Here is a 16,931-nt window from a genome sequence, read left to right as displayed (position 1 = left end):
GACAAACACAGGTCCATGGCTGCTGGAAGGCTGAGTTGGGAACCATCATGCAGGGTTGGGTTTCTATCCTGCTCTGAGCCACCCCAAAGAGGGAGTCCCAGCAGAGACCCCCACGCCTGCTTTGGGCTCAGGGACAGCATCCTCGGGGATGGTGACCACAGGGTGCCAGGGGTTGGAAGGGACCCAAAGAGATCCTTGAGTCCAACCCCAAGTGAGCAATCCCTCTGCTCCCTGAGCATGGTCACAGCCCTGCTCTGGGCCTGGCCTGGCTGTGAAGCTCCTGTCCAATGCTTCCAAGCCCCCCTCCAAGGTGCCAGGAGCTGGTTGCACGGCTGTGGAAGGGCAGAAGCAGGCAGCAAGCACCACGAGGGACTCTGACACTTACTTTCCACCCCAGTAGAGCTTTGTTGTTATGACCAGGCTGGACCTCCTGCAAAGAGAGCAGAAACATCATCACTGCTACCAAACTGACTCCAGCTCAGGAGCATGGCCCCTGGGCCAGCAGCAGTGCTCCAGCTCCCCACACTGGGGGCCATGCCTGGCTCCTCAGCAAGCATCCTGTTTAGAGCAGGTTCCAGAGGCCCCTTCTCCCCCTGCACCATGCTCAGGTCTGCAGCAGGCAAGGAGTGACCACAGGCTGGTGTCCAGAGACTGAAGTGAACTCAAGTGAAGTGACCAAGCCCAGAGGTCAGGTTTTAGTTCTGCAGGGAGCCAGCCCCAGAGCCCTCAGCCAAGGGCTGCAGTGCTGCTTCCTCCTCACAGCCAAGCCCAGGGCTGCTTGTTACAGACCCTGCAGCTTTGTCCCAGCCTGAGCTCATTCCCCACTGGAAAAAAACCCTGCTGGGAAGTGTCCTGTGGGGAGTGAAGCTCTCCCTGAAGTCCTGCTGCAGCATTTGGAGCACACAAGCCAAAACTAAAGGGCAAAAAGGACCAGCAGGTGGAGGGAAGTCCTCCTGCCCCTCTCTTCTGCTCTGCTCAGGCCACAGCTGGAGTCTGGGGCCAGCCCTGGGCTCAAAGGAGACAGAGGAGTGCTGGAGAGAGTCCAGGGGAGGCTGCAAGGCTGCTGAGGGGCCTGGAGCATCACACATGCAAGCTCCCAGCACTGCCTGGGGAGTGCAGCGCTTGCTCCTGGGCCAGCAGCTCCTGCAGTGACTCCTGGCCAAGGCTCCCTCCCATCTGTGGGGGCCAGCAGATGCCAGCCAGGGCTACCATACCTCCAGCCCTTCTTCTTCAGGATGTTCCCCAAGATGATCTCAGCCCTGCAAAAGGGAGAGAGCCACTCTGAGGGCAGGCAGAGGATGCTCAGTGCCAGCTTCTCTGGATGGTGCCACCCAGCTGCCAGCCTGCAGCACCCTTCCCATGCCACCCTCCCCTCCCTGGGTGACAGTCACCCCAGGACAGGTCACCTCCATCAGCACAAACCATCTCCTCCACCCACTCCCATGGGGACAAACCTCCACCCTCATGCCCTACATCTGCTCTGGGAAGGGGCTTTGTGCCCACAGCAGGGAGGGGATGTCCCCAAGCCACCTTTTACCCTAAGCACCCAGCTGGGCAGCCCAGGCAAAGCCAAGGTCTTTCTGGATGGATGTTCCTTCTTCCCAGCTCCATGGTGGCACTGAGGGAGCCTTAGCTCTTCCTCAGCCAGAGCTGCTCCTCACTGCAGGAGCTGTGCCCAGGAGCTGTCCCCTGCACCATTTGTCACCATTAAGATGAGTGCTGGCTTCTCATTTATTCAGGAGAGTTTTTGCTCCCTCTGCCAGCAGCAAGTGGCACCAGTGACAGGTCTCAGACAAAGAGCTTGGGGATCAGTTCTGTTGTTGTTCTTCCTCTTGAATCACACAATGGGGTGGCTTGGAAGGGACCTTAAAGATGACCTAGTTCCACCTCCAGGGAGGAGGACAGCCACAACCTCCCCAGGGAGGAGGACAGCCACAACCTCCCTGGGCAACCTGAGGTTGCCCAGGGAGGTTGTGGCTGTCCTCCTCCCTGGAAGTGTTCAGGACCAGGCTGGATGAGGCCCTGAGCAGCCTGGGCTGGTGGGAGGTGTCCCTGCCCAGGGCAGGAGGCTTGGAGCTGGATGCCTTTGAAGGTCCCTTCCAACCCAACCCATTCTGTGATTCCAGCCCAGGTGGCTCAAGGCCTCATCCAACCTGGCTTGGAACACCTCCAGGGAGGGGACATCCCCAGCCTCCCCTGGGCAACCTCCTGCCCACCCTCCTGGGGAAGAATGCCCTCCTGAAATCCACTCCAAACCTCCCCTCTTCCACTGCTCCCCTTCTGCAGAGCGCTCCAAATGCCAAGGCTTTCCTCTCCCCCCCTTTGAGCAGAAGGGACTCTGCCAAGCACCTCCAGAGCCTGAGCCCCCTCCTTCAGGAGGGATTGTGCCCCAGAGCCCCGTGGGGGGAGCTGAGGGCAGCGGAGCAGGGCGCTGGGCACTCACTTGCCGGCGGCGTAGACCTCGGCCGTGTCGAAGAGGTTGACGCCGCTCTCGTAGGCGATGGTCATCAGCTGCTCGGCCACCTTGGGGGAGCACAGAGAGGTGAGCAGGGGCAGACCGCAGCCCAGAACATCCACTGGGCCATCCTACCCTGGAAACGACCCTGAAGGTGCAGCACAGGGGGTGGGAGGGCTGTGGGAAGGGGTGGGCAGGGGGTAGGGACCTTTTGGTAGGGCACCCAAGGGCTCACGTGCTGGCCCCAGGAGCACCACAGGCCAGGTTTGCATCAGCTCAGGCTTGCATCAGCTCAGGAATCCCTTCTCAAAGAGGCTTTCTGGTAGCCCAGAATCTCACAGGCTTAGAGAGGGTTCTCTGCACATCTGTGGTGTTTGATGCCAGAAAGGCTTTGTTTGGGGTTCTTTGGCTACCCAGCAGGCTGCCCTGCAGCTCTCCAGGCTGTGTAAAGCCCTGAAGGTCTTTCATGTCCTTCTGCAGTCCCACTGCTGCCTGAGGGGTTCTGCAGGCTGGAAGTGGATGAGCACCCAGGCATGGTCAGTGTCCTTTAAGGGCAGGGTCAAGACAAGGACAGGGCTGTGTGTCAGTCCTCTGGTGCCATGCATGGACACTTGGGCTTCTTCTAAGCAAGGAGGGCAGGAAAACTTACAATCAAAAGTCATAGACTGGTGTAGGTTGGAAGGGACCTTAGAGATCATCAACTCCAACCCCTTTGCCACAGGCAGGGACACCTCCCACTAGAGCAGGTTGCTCAGAGCCATCCAGCATGGCCTTGAGCAGCTCCAGGGACTGGGCAAATCCTCTCACCCCAGCCTGCAACACCAAGAGCCAGGCCTGAACTCAGCAGCCCAGCAGCAGGAGAAACACCAAAGCCCAAGGGACTTCATGAGCCAAGGGAGCTTTGAGTTCCCCCTGCTCTGGGCTCCTGCCGGAGTTCCTCTGGGGGTTTCTGCTGCATGCAAGAGGGGAGGAAGCCAGGAGGTTGCTCTCCTTGTGATGCCTGGCATCTGCAGGGGACCTGGGCTGGAAGAAATCCCCCCTGCTGCCCAGGGCTCTGCAGGATCACTGCCCAAGCTTAGGAGCCATCTGGCATGGGCAAGAGGCAAACCAAGCTCGGGCTTGCTGTGGGTTTCATCTCAGGATGTCCAAAATAAAGAGTAGTAAAGTAAAACTCCATCATCAGGCAGCCCCTTGGGAGCCCAGCCCCTGCTTGTGGCTGTGACACCTGTGGGGAGGAATTCATCTCCAGTGCCTGCCCCAGGAAGGGGAAGGAGGGAACAGCATGGAAATGATGATGATGATGATAATAGTAATAATAATCAATAATAATAATAGAAAGGTCATTTAAAGGGGTAAAAAAAAAGGGATTGGATTAAAGCTGACCCCTGGAAATGAAATGCCAGGTTCATGAAGGTGGTTTTTGGAGCAGGGGTTGGTGTTGCTCAGCACAGCAGCCCTCTGCCAGCTCCCCATGGTTGCATTGGCAAAGGTCTCAGAGGTGAAACCATCCCAGCCCTGGGGGAGGGATTTGGTGCCTTGGACTCCCAGCCAGCCTCACTCACCTCGTCGGAGATCTGCCCTCCAAAAGTGACCCATGTCCCTAGAGAGAGCAAAGGAGGCTGTTACCAGGGGAGGGGCTGCCCAAGGAGCCCCCAGAGTGGAGGCTTCTTGGGCTCAGATGGGGTGAAAATGGGTAAAAGGGGGGTAAAAGTGGCTTTAAATGGGGCTACATGGGGTTGAAATAGGGTGAAATGGGGCTAAAAGGGATCAAGTTGGTTTAAATGGTGTTAAAATGAGGCTAAAAGTGGGTAAAATGGGGCTAAAAGGGATCAAGTTGGTTTAAATGGGGTTAAAATGAGGCTAAAAGTGGGTAAAATGGGGGTTAAATGGGGCTAAAGGGGCTGCAGTTGGGTTAAATGGGGCTAAAATTGGGTTAAAAGGAGTTAAAATAGGGCTGAAATTGGGTTAAATGGGGCTAAAATGGGGTAAATGGGGCTAAAGTGGGTTAAAATGGGGCTAAAATAGGGTAAAATGGGGCTGAAAGGGCTAAAATGGGGCTAAAATGGGGTTAAATGGGGTTTAAATGGGGCTAAAAGTGGGTCAAATGGGGTTCAAATGGGGGTAAAGGGGCTGCAGTTGGGTTAAATGGGGCTAAAATTGGGTATAACAGGGATAAAATGGGGCTAAAGCTGGGTTAAATGGGGCTAAAAGGGCTAAAATTGGGTTAAATGAGGTTCAAAGGGGCTAAAATGGATATAAATGGAGCTAAACCTGGGTGTAATGGGGTTCAAATGGAGTTAAAAGGCATTAAAATGGGGTTAAAATGGGACTTAAAAGGATCCCAAACTGGGTAAAATGGGGTGAGAAGGGTCCCAAATGGGGTTAAAGAGGGCTCAAGGGAGGTTAAAAGGTGATTGAAGGGGACTAAATGGGGTTAAAATGAGGCCAAAGGGTCTACAAGGGGGTAAAACTGGGGTGAAAAGGGGAGAAAATGCATCTGAAGGCATCTCTCAGGCTGCCCAGAGAGGCTGTGGAGTCTCCTGGTGTGGAGAGCTTCCAACCCCCCCTGGGCACTGTGCTGCTGGGCAAGCTGCTGGGGGTGCCCTGCTGGAGCAGGGGTTGGACTGGATGGTCTCCAGAGGTCCCTTCCCACCTCCCCCATACTGGGGGTGTGTGAAACCCAAAGTGACTCTTGCCAGGAGCCTTCCCAGTGCCCCCCAGCAGCACAGCCCCGGAGCAGAGCTCAGGCTCCGCGTAACTGCGGCTCCAGCTCCGCTGCAGGCTTTGGGCTGTCCTTATCAGGAGCAGCCTGGGGCACTCTCTCTTTCTGACCAGAAAGCAAAGGGCTGCCCCGTGCTGGGAAGGGTGTGGGGATTTACCTGCACCTTCCCAGGCCACAGCAGTATTATTTCAGCTGCCTTGCTGGGGCACGTTTCCTGAGCCGCTGGCAGTGAGCTGGGGAAGTGCCAGGTCCCATATGGGACCCTGCTCAGCCAGCACAGCCTCAGCCTTGGCACACACCGCTCCTGCCCTGCCTCACCTGACCTTACAGACCACCTCCTGGCAAGCCCTGCTGAGACCCAAGAGAGGATCTGGGACATCATCTGTGCCTTCTGCCACCTGCTCATGAGGTCACTTTGGGCCACAGCACAACGTGTGCCTGGGCTTTGAGAGCCACACAGCAGCTGGGTGTAGCACTGCCCCTGGCTCGTGCAGTCAGAGGGTTGTCTGGGCTGGAAAAGACCTCTGAGATCATCCAGCCCAAGCAGGTGCCCAGCCCCACCATGGCCACCCGACCCTGGCCCCAGGTGCCATGGACACAGGTTTCCTGAACCCCTCCAGGCATGGGGACTCCACCACCTCCCTGGGACAGTCCCTGACCACTCTGGCACCAAAGACATTTCTGCTCCTCTCCAACCTAAGCCTCCCCTGGCACAATTTCAGGACATTTCCTCTACTCCTCTCACCTGAGACTAGGGAGCAGAGCCCAGCCCCCACCTGGCTGCAGCCTCCTCTCAGGGAGCTGCAGAGAGCAAGGAGGTCTCCCTCAGCCTCCTCTGCCCCAGGCTGAACACCCCCAGCCCCCTCAGCTGCTCCTCCCCAGCCCTGCTCTCCAGCCCCTTCCCCAGCTTCATGGCTGTTCTCTGCACCCACTCCAGCCCCTCAATGTCCTTCTTGGAGTGAGGGGCCCAAAACTGAACCCACTGTTCAATGTGCAGCCTCACCTGGCTCACAAAACTCTACAGAAGGTCAAACCTCTCCTTGTTTTGCCCCCCTGTAAGGCAGGCAGGGAGGTGCAGGCCCCAAGCTGGGAAGTTCACTGTGATTTGGGCAAGTAGCTCCCAAGGAGCAAGCAATAGGGTGGGAGAAAACAGCCTCAGGTTGCACCAAGGGAGGTTTAGCTTGGACCTGAGGAACAATTTCTCCCCCAAAAGGGTTGTCAAGCTCTGGCCCAGGCTGCCCAGGGTGGTGGTGGAGTGCCCATCCCTGGAGGGGTCTCAAAGCTGTGTAGATGTGGTGTAGGTGTGGAACAAGGGCTAGTGGCCACGATGGCATTGGGTTGATGGTTGGACTCAGCCTCAGAGGTCTTTTCCAACCTTAATGAGTCTGGAGACATGGATATCTCCTGAATGTCCAAGGTCAAACTTGATGAGGCCCAGAGCAGCCTGATCCAGCTGAGGATGTCCCTGCTCACCGCAGGGCAGCTGGACAAGGCGACCTGCAAGGCTCTCTTCCAACCTGCTGCGTCCTCTCATCCTGCAACACGGTGCCAGCAGGGCTGGGTTGAGCTCTGCTGCTGCTGAGGGAGGGGGAAATTGAGTTCCTGCTGCCTGAGGAAAGGAGTTGGTGCAGCAGGCAGTGCACCCACAGCTTCATTAAAGATGCATTGGGTAGCTGCTGCCTCACAGCAGGCACAGGAGGTGAACCTGGAGCAGGAGGCAGCACGCAGCTCATGTGCCTGCTGCTGAGGCTGGAGCTGCTTTGATCAGCCCCTGCTTGCAGACAGAACAAGAGCTGGAGCCCTTCACACAGCCTTGCTCTCTCCCCCTGGAAAAAACAACAGGCTCAGTCTGAGCCTTCTGCATCAGAGCTCTTGGAGGACAAACCAAGAGGAATTTGTGGCCTCAGGGACAGTGGTGTCCTGGGCTGCAGCAAGAAGAGTGTGGCCAGCAGGTTGAGAGACCTTCTCTGCCCCCTCTGCTCTGCCCTGATGAGGCCACAGCTGCAGTCCTGGGGCCAGCTCTGGGCTCCTCAGCTCAAGAGGGACAGAGACCTGCTGGAGAGAGTCCAGGGGAGGCTGCAGAGCTGCTGAGGGGCCTGGAGCAGCTCTGTGAGCAGCCAAGGCTGAGAGCCCTGGGGCTGAGAGCCTGGAGCAGAGCAGCCTGGGGGGAGAGCTCATCAATGCTGATCAATACTTACAGCATGGGTGGCACCAGGCTTTGTTCAGTGGTGCCCAGGGGCAGCCCAAGGGGCACAAAGTGGAACATCAGAAGTTCCATCTGAGCACAAGCAGGAACTTCTTTAATGCAAGGGTGCTGGAGAGCTGGAGCAGGCTGCCCAGGGAGGTGGTGGAGTCTCCACCTATGGAGACATTCCCAACCCACCTGCATGTGCTCCTGTGAGACTTTACCTTGGTGCCCCTGCTCTGCCAGGGGGGTTGCACTGGGTGATCCCCAGAGGTCCCTTCCAGCCTCTGACATTCTGTGCTGAATGGTTCCTGGGTATTTAAACCCAAACTCTGGATTTCCATCAGGGGAACCTGAGCTCTGCAAAAGCCAAACCTCCACAGAGCAGAAGCTGAAAGCAGAGCAGACCCCACACCTATTTCTAATTCATTTTCCACTCTTGGAGGACAACCATTCAGTGATTCATAGAATTGTCAGGGTTGGAAGGGAGCTCAAGGAGCATCCAGTCCCAACCCCCTGCCATGGGCAGGGACACCTCACACCACAGCAGGTTGCTCACAGCCACCTCCAGCCTGGTTGCAAACACCTCCAGGCAGGAGGCTTCCACCACCTCCCTGGGCAGCCTGTGCCAGGCTCTCACCACCCTCATGGGGAACAACTTCTTCCTCACATCCAATCTCAATCTCCCCACTTCTAGTTCTTCTCCATCCCCCCAGTCCTATCCCTCCCTGACAGCCTCAGAAGTCCCTCCCCAGCTTTCCTGCAGCCCCCTGCAGATCCTGGAAGGCCACAATGAGGTCTCCTGAGAGCCCTCTCAAGTTAGATTGATTCACAGAATGGGTTGGGTTGGGAGGGACCTTCAAGCTCAGCCAGCTCCAGCCCCCTGCCATGGGCAGGGACACCTCCCACCAGCCCAAGCTGCTCAAAGCCTCATCCAGCCTGGCCTTCAACACCTCCAGGGAGGGGGTGCCAGCATCACCTACCTGGTTACAGACCTCCAGGAGGGTCTTTTCTCTTATCACTGGTGGGGAACACTCTGGTCCCACCCCTCCCAAGAGAGAAGTGGGTTTCAGGTTCTCATGGAGCTGCTTTCTGCAGCTGAAACAATGAATAAATAGCTAACTGGAAGCCTGCTTCCCATGCTCAGGCTTCAGAAGGGTTATTTTGGCAGGAAATGCATTAAAATGAATCTCTGCTGAGGGGGAAAACAAATGAAAGACCGAAAGGGCTGAGCTTATTTATCCCAAAGTGACTCTTTTGCCTCTTTTTCCCTTTGCTCTGACAGGCACACAGGTCCCCAGCACCTGCAGGAGAACAAAAGGAATTATTTAGGCACCCCCTGCACTGCACTGCTCAGCCTCTCACACCCACAGGGCTCCACCAGCACACCACCAGCTGTGCCCTGGGGGCATACAAAACGCTCAGGTCCTGGAGTCCACGAGCTGGAGGTCCATGCTGACCTTCAGCTGCCTCCCCTGGTCATCTTCTAGCACCAGCTGGCTTTGTAAGATGATTTCAGTCAGCATTTCCTGCTCCTGGAGTGCTTCCCAGGGGGTTCAGCTGCGTACAGTTCCATCATAGAATCAATAAGGTTGGAAAAGACCTCAGGGATCATCCAGTCCAAGCTGTCACCCAACACCTCCTGACTACTAAACCATGGCTCCAAGTGCTACATCCAACCCCCTCTTGAACACCTCCAGGGATGGGGACTCCACCACCTCCCTGGGCAGCACATCCCAATGGCCAACAACTCTCTCTGGGAAGAGCAGAGGACCCTTGTATCCTACTCCCTTCCCCCCAGGCTGAGCTGCAGGAGGTGTGAGCCACCTGAGCAGCTCCTCCTGCCTGAGTTGTCTCCTCCTGTCTTTACTCTGATGAGCTGTGTGTAACTGAACTTGGCTGCTGCACTACCCAGCAAGGCAGCTCTGACCTTGGCTGCTGCTTGGACACAATAAAAGCATTTTGTGCATCTCATCTTCTCCTGGGAGGCCTCTTGCTCGCAGCCAGCTGCACTTGGCACCAGCAGGGGTTCAGGTGGAAGCTGGGTAGGTATCACCCTCCCCACCCCAGCCCCTCCAGGGCCATGCTGCCCTTCAGCTGCCTCCCCTGGTCAAGGCACAGTCAGCTTGGGCTGGGGAAGTTGGGCAGAGCTGGGGAGCAAAGGGCTGGGCTGGGCTTGCCAGAGTCATGGAGGTGGGCAAAGAGCTCCAAGAGCTGGGAGACTGAGACTGGAAGAAGTCCTTTCCAGGGAGGGTGAGGAGACCCTGGCCCAGGGTGCCCAGGGAGGCTGTGGCTGTCCCCTCCCTGAAGGTGTTTCTCCTGTCCAACCTGGGCTTGGACACCTCCAGGGAAGAGGACAGCCACAACCTCCCCAGGGAGGAGGACAGCCACAACCTCAGGTTGCCCAGGGAGGTTGTGGCTGTCCTCCTCCCTGGAGGTGTTCAAGACCAGGCTGGATGAGGCCCTGAGCAGCCTGGGCTGGTGGGAGGTGTCCCTGCCCATGGCAGGAGGCTTGGAACTGGCTGATCTTGAAGGTCCCTTCCCACCCAACCCATTCTAGGAGTGGAGGTGTTTAGGAAGAGCCTGGATGAGGCACTTGGTGCCATGGTTGAGTTGATCAGATGGTGTTGGGTGATAGCTTGGACTGGATGATCTCAAAGGTCTTTTCCAACCTGGTTAATTCCATTCCATTCCATTCCATTCCATTCCATTCCATTCCATTCCATTCCATTCCATTCCATTCCATTCCATTCCATTCCTTGTGTGGAGAGCTGTTGTGGAGTCTCCTCTGGAGAGCTTCCAACCCCTCCCTGGGCACTGTGCTGCTGGGCAAGCTGCTGGGGGTGCCCTGCTGGAGCAAGGGGCTTGGACTGGGTGAGCTCCAGAGCTCCCTTCCAGCCCCCACCTCATTTATCTACCACTCCCCTGCTGAGGTGGGAGGGGGATGCCTTCCTAAGCAGCAAGTCTGGGGGAGGCACAAGCAAGAGATCAGCTTGGGGAGGGGAAAAGGAATGATTCAAAATGAACACATCTAAAAAACCCCAGCCAAAAAAACCCAACCACCCAACCCCCAAATTCCCAACCAAACCCAAACCCCACCCCAAAGCCCTCTCACTTTCTGCAGTTTGTTTTTCTCCCCACCTCTTCCTGCTGGCTGAGGTTGTGAATCATCCTCAGTGGCTGTTGGAAATGCCAAGCACCTTCTGCAGGGCTATTTCTGTCGGGGTTGAGCAGCGGGCAGCGCTGCAGCCCCCCAGCAGCAGCAGCTCTGGGAGCAGGCACCCACCAGCCCCAGCACACACCAACCACCTGCTGTGCTCCTGGCACTCAGCCCTCACACAGCTTCCCACCTCCCTCACCACGGCATAGACCACCGAATCCCAGCACCATGGGGGTTGGAAGGGACCTCTGAGGACCATCTCGTTCATCCCACAGGGAAAGGGACCTCAGAGGATCATCATCCTCATCCCACAGGGAAAAGGACCTCTGAGGATCAGCTTCATGCCACAGGGAAAGGGACCTCTGAGGATCATCTTCTTCATGCCACAGGGAAAGGGACCTCTGAGGATCATCTTCTTCATGCCACAGGGAAAGGGACCTCTGAGGATCATCATCTTCATGCCACAGGGAAAGGGACCTCTGAGGATCATCATCCTCATCCCACAGGGAAAAGGACCTCTGAGGATCATCTTCTTCATGCCACAGGGAAAGGGACCTCTGAGGATCATCTTCTTCATGCCACAGGGAAAGGGGCCTCTGAGGATCATCTTCTTCATGCCACAGGGAAAGGGACCTCTGAGGATCATCATCTTCATGCCACAGGGAAAGGGACCTCTGAGGATCATCATCTTCATGCCACAGGGAAAGGGACCTCTGAGGATCATCTTCTTCATGCCACAGGGAAAGGGACCTCTGAGGATCATCTTCATGCCACAGGGAAAGGGACCTCTGAGGATCATCTTCCTCCTCCCACAAAACTCCAGGCATGACCTCACCAGGGCAGAGTAGAGGGAGAGGAGAACCTCCCTGGACCTGCTGCCCACACCTGTCTTGATCCACCCCAGGACACCATTGTTCTTCTTGGCCATGTGGGAGCACTGCTGGCTCATGGGGAACTTGTCCACCAGGTCCTTCCCCAAGACCTCCTGCCCCTTGCCTTGGGAAGCAGCTTCCTAACTGGATATTCCCACCTCCAGGAATTAGTCAGAAGTGGCTTTGGCTCCACTTCCACCACAGCCCAGCAAGGTGTGATGGCTGCTGGGCTCTCTGTGCTGCCAAATCCACCAGCTCACAAAGTCTCTGCCAGCAGATGTGTCACCTCTGCAGGGAACAGAAAGAGCTCCAGGCTGGAAGCTGAAGCTTCTCCTCCTGCCAGTACAATTTTATCCCTGGCTGGATCCTGGCACATGGCTCTGGTCTGGCACTTGAGCCACCAGCACACCACAGCCTCACTCAACTGCTGACTGGAAAAGACCTTTAAGATCATCAAGTCCTGGACATTAGTCCTTGGCTAAACCATGGCCCTCAGCACCACATCCACAAAGCTCTTCAACACCTCCAGGGATGGGGACTCCACCTGGACAGCCTGGGAACCCTTTCAGTGAGGGAATTCTTCCTAACATCCAATGCTCAGCCCTGCATGCTCTGAGCACCTGGGTGCAGGCTGGACCCTTCCCCACCATCCCAGGCCAGTGGATGTTTGAGCCTCAAACTGAAGCCCAGACCCTCAAACTGATGCCCCAAGCCCCAGACTGAAGCCCAGAGCCTCAACCTAAAGCCCCAAGCCCCAATCTGAAGCCCAGAGACTCAACCTAAAGCCCCAAGCCCCAAACTGAAGCCCAGACCCTCAAACTGATGCCCCAAGCCCCAGACTGAAGCCCAGAGCCTCAACCTAAAGCCTCAAGCCCCAAGCTGAAGCCCAGACCCTCAAACTGATGCCCCAAGCCCAAAACTGAAGCCCAGAGCCTCAACCTAAAGCCCCAAGCCCCAGTCTGAAGTCCAGAGCCTCAACTTAAAGCCCCCAAGCCCCAACCTGAAGCCCAGAGCCTCAACCTGAAGCCCAGAGCCCCAAACTGAATCCTCAGCCTCAAGCTCTAAGCCCCAAACCAATGCCCAGAGCCCCAAACCAGTGCCCAGAGGCTCAACCTAAAGCCCCAAGCCCCAAACTGAAGCCCAGAGCCTCGAACTGAAGCCCCAAACCCCAAACTGATCCCAGAGCTCCAAACTGAAGCCCCAAGCTGAAGCCCAGAGCCCTAACCTGAAGGCCAGAAGCTCTCCCCCCACCCAGAGCAGCCTTTTGCTCCCTGCTCAGCCCCCACTCCTCCCACACAGCTGCACTCACAAAGCCTCTCAGTAAATTTAGCTGCTGCTGCAGCTCCACATGCTTGAAATCACAGAGCAGCTCTGCAAAATGTTGGCTTTGGGGTTTTTTTCCTTCCCCTTCTCTCTCCCCCCCCCCCCCCTTTTCTCCTGCTGCTTCCTTCCCATCTCTTTCCTCCACCACAACAGCTAAGGATGATAAATCAAACCTCTGCACAGAGAAGACAACTGCTTTCAAAGGCTTGGCTCTATTTTAGCCAGCAGAAGAGCTCTTCTTGGCACAGCAGACCTTATTTATGGCTTGTGATGCAGGGTGACTTTCACAGCCCACTCCAGGTTCAAAATCCACTCTCCAAGCCTGTTAGAAAACCCCAACAAACCCCCAGCCAAATGACCTAAACCCTGGGGCACAATTGGAAGCAGCTGGGGAGAGAGCAGGGCGCTGGAAGGGGATGCCCACGGCTGCAGCAGGTACCAGATGTGGGCAGAAGGCAGCTTCCCAACGTGCTGGCACCCATTCTGCCCCCAGGGCAGGACTGTGGGAGTCCAGCACAGCCAGCTGCTTTCCTCAAGGCTCACAGAATGGGTTGGAAGCGCCTTCAAGCTCAGCCAGTCCCAACCCCCTGCCATGGGCAGGGACACCTCCCACCAGCCCAGCTTGCTGAAGACCTCATCCAGCCTGGCCTTGAACACCTCCAGGGAGGAGGCAGCCACAGCCTCCCTGGGCAGCCTGTGCCAGGCTCTCCCCAGACTCACTGCCAAGAATTTCTTCCTCATCTCCACTCTCAGTCTGCTCTCTCCCAGCTCAAAGCCATTTCATAGAATCATAGAATCAAACAGGTTGGAAAGGACCTCAGAGATCATCAAGTCCAAGCTGTCACCCAACACCTCCTGACAACTAAACCACGGCTCCAAGTGCCACATCCAAGCCTTTAGTGAACCCCTCCAGGGATGGGGACTCCACCACCTCCCTGGGCAGCACATCCCAAGGGCCAATCTCTCTGGCTGGGAAGAACTTTCTCCTCACCTCCAGCCTAAACCTCCCCTGGCACAGCTTGAGACTGTGTCCTCTTGTTCTGGTGCTGCTTGCCTGGGAGAAGAGACCAACCCCCACCTGGCTACAACCTCCCTTCAGGGAGCTGGAGAGAGCAAGAAGGTCTCCCCTGAGCCTCCTCTTCTGCAGGCTAAGCAACCCCAGCTCCCTCAGCCTCTCCTCACAGGGCTGTGCTCCAGACCCCTCCCCAGCTTTGTTGCCCTTCTCTGGACACCTTCAAGTCTCTCCATGTCCTTCTTCCATTGAGGATGAGGTTCAAATGTCCCTTCCTAGCCAATGCATTCTGTGTTTCTCTACCCACTAAACCCCCAAAGAACAGAAGAAGCAGAGAAAAAAGCCCAACACCCAAGGGAAAGTTCTTCCCAGAAAGAGGAATTGGCCATTGGGATGTGCTGCCCGGGGAGGTGGTGGAGTCCCAGGCCCTGGAGGGGTTCACAAAAGGCTTGGATGTGGCACTTGGAGCCGTGGTTTAGTTGTCAGGAGGTGTTAGGTAACAACCCCTTCATCCTACCACTACAACATTCCAATGCCTCTGATCCCTGGGGATCACAAAGCCCAACTCAGCAAGGGGCTGGAGCGGAGCAGAGCATCCATCCCCTGGTCAGGGGAATCTCTGCACATCCCTGGGACCTTCACACTTGTGCTGCCCCAGCCCTGCAGCACAGGGTGCTGCTTGCAGGGAGCACTCTCCTCCTCCCCACAGCTCTTGGGGGTTTCATACAGATGGACTTGAAAGTGTTCTCCACATGAATGCTTCAGCTGCCAGCAGTTACTTGCATGAGTGAAACCACCTGGAGCTGTCCAGCCTCAGCCAGCAGATGCTGGCCAGAGGCACCACTACAGGAGCTGCAGGGCCAGGCCTGGGGGTGCTGCAGGGCTTATGGAGGCTCTTTTGGTTAACCATTGATAAGATAAATGATTGATAAGGGATTCTTCAGCTCTCACATCAGCACACAACAGAAACCACGAGGTCTGCACGCTGGGTGAAAGAAAACCGACACAGAGTCACAGCGCTGTCAGGGCTGGAAGGGACCTCAAGGCTCAGCCAGCCCCAACCCCCTGCCATGGCCAGGGACACCTCACACCACAGCAGGTTGCTCACAGCCACCTCCAGCCTGGCTGCAAACACCTCCAGGCAGGAGGCTTCCACCACCTCCCTGGGCAGCCTGTGCCAGGCTCTCACCACCCTCCTGGGGAACAACTTCCTCACAGCCAATCTCAATCTCCCCACTTCTACTTCTGCTCCATCCCCCCCAGTCCTATCCCTCCCTGACACCCTCACAAGTCCCTCCCCAGCTTTCTTGCAGCCCCCTGCAGATCCTGGAAGGCCACAATGAGGTCTCCTGGGAGCCTTCTCCTCTCCAGCCTGCACAACCCCAACTCCCTCAGTCTGTCCTCACAGCAGAGCAGCTCCAGCCCTCTGCTCCTCCTCATGGCCCTGCTCTGGACACCTTCCAGCACCTCCAGCTCCTTCCTGGAACAGAGGCTCCAACAGATTGTGTCAGCTCCTAGGGCTGGAGGTCTGACATGTAGAGGTCTTGAAGGCACTCATGGATGTCTCCTGTGGCCCTCCATGGGGGGTGGGGGGTGGTCAAGTCAGGTTAGAAGGTTCCTCAGGGGTGCTATGGGTGGAAAGCATCACTTCATACCAGGGGCAAAGAGCTTGGCTAGTGCCCAGAGCTCTTAACACACCTAAAGGCTTCTGCTAGGAGGCACCTGCAAGACCCAGCAGAGGCTGGAGCTCCGAGAAGGCACTTTTTAGGCTGCAGTACAAGAGCAGTGTGTGGCTGCTGACCACAGAGGTTACTCACCCAGCCCCAGGCACGAGACTCTCAGCCCAGATTTCCCCAGGTTCCTAGAAGGAAAAGGAAATCATTAGGACACTGTTGTTAAGCCCTCAAGGGACACAAGTTAACCCCATGGGAAAGCAGCAGCTGGAGAGGAGAAGCCTGGAGCTGTTTGCATTGGAGTCTGGAGAGGTTTGCCATTGGCACAGGCTGCCCAGGGAGGTGGTGGAGTCCCCAGCCCTGCAGGTGCTCCAGAAACCTGTGGCTGTGGCACCTGGGGCCAGGGTTTGGTGGCCATGGTGGGGTTGGACTTGGATGAGCTTGGAGGTCTCTCCCAACCAGAACAAGTCTGTGATGGTAAGTCCTTGGGTTTTGCCCAAAAGAGGCAGCTTCTGCCTCAGCTCTTGGCTTGGGGAAGGCTAAATGCTCTGCCCTCATCCTTTGCCTCACTAAGCTGTGTGGAGCTGGGAATAAACCCAGATACATTCAGTTGTGTCTCACACCTGGGGACCCCAGGTCCTGCAGACCTTGGGCTGGTTGCTGCTTGGGACCCAAACCTCCTCAGACCTTGGGCTGGTTGCTGCTGGGGACCCCAGGTCCTGCAGACCTTGGGCTGGTTTCTGCTTGGAACCCAAACCTCCGGCAGACATGGACTGGAAACTGCTGGGGACCCAAACCTCCTGCAGACCTTGGGCTGGTTGCTGCTGGGGACCCAAACCTCCTGCAGACCTTGGGCTGGTTGCTGCTGGGGACCCAAACCTCCTGCAGACCTTGGGCTGGTTGCTGCTTGGGACCCAAACCTCCTCAGACCTTGGGCTGGTTGCTGCTGGGGACCCAAACCTCCTCAGACCTTGGGCTGCTTAGTGCTGGGGACCCAACCTCCTGCATTCCCCCCACAAAGTCCCAGCCCAAAGGGAGGCAGCACCTCAATCCCTGCCACCAGCTGCCTCACAACACTGAGCTCAAGTTCTCTCACACAGTCACAGGATGGTAGGGATTGGAAGGGACCTCTAGAGATCATCCAGTCCAAGCCCCCTGCCAAGAGAAGGTCACCTAGAGAAGGTCACACAGGAACACATCCAGGTGGGTTTGGAATCTCTTCAGAGATGGAGACTCCACTCCCCAAGACCCTGAGAGCCTGGCACAGGCTGCCCAGGGAGGTAGTGGAAGCCTCCTGCCTGGAGGTGTTTGCAGCCAGGCTGGAGGTGGCTGTGAGCAACCTGCTGTGGTGTGAGGTGTCCCTGCCCATGGCAGGGGGGTTGGAGCTGGCTGAGCCTTGAGCTCCCTTCCAGCCCTGACAGTTCTGTGACTCTAAGACCTCCCAGGGCTGCTCCTGTACCCCAACATTTACCGTGGGAACATCCAAGACAGACAGAGACTTGTCCTGGAGTGGCTGCTGGAGGAGCTGG

General features: G+C 56.8%; 1 protein-coding gene across 2 annotated transcripts in view; it reads right to left on the bottom strand.

Annotated features, from left to right (window-relative positions):
• Window positions 1–16,931, bottom strand: part of KCNAB1 (potassium voltage-gated channel subfamily A regulatory beta subunit 1) — a 72,691-nt gene that overhangs the window by 12,495 nt on the left and 43,265 nt on the right. For both annotated transcript variants that reach the window (XM_009906592.2, XM_009906594.2), the window contains exons 2-6: window positions 15,547–15,590; window positions 4,018–4,055; window positions 2,444–2,523; window positions 1,215–1,259; window positions 386–430 (exon numbers count right to left, since the gene is read on the bottom strand). In XM_009906592.2, the coding sequence (XP_009904894.2) occupies window positions 386–430; window positions 1,215–1,259; window positions 2,444–2,523; window positions 4,018–4,055; window positions 15,547–15,590 (252 nt within the window). The remainder of the gene's footprint in view (window positions 1–385; window positions 431–1,214; window positions 1,260–2,443; window positions 2,524–4,017; window positions 4,056–15,546; window positions 15,591–16,931) is intronic.

The sequence above is a fragment of the Dryobates pubescens genome, chromosome 13, assembly GCF_014839835.1.
Source record: "Dryobates pubescens isolate bDryPub1 chromosome 13, bDryPub1.pri, whole genome shotgun sequence".
NCBI lineage: Eukaryota > Metazoa > Chordata > Aves > Piciformes > Picidae > Dryobates > Dryobates pubescens.
Note: the sequence above shows the minus strand (reverse complement) of the source record. Positions and strands in the feature narration are given on the sequence as shown.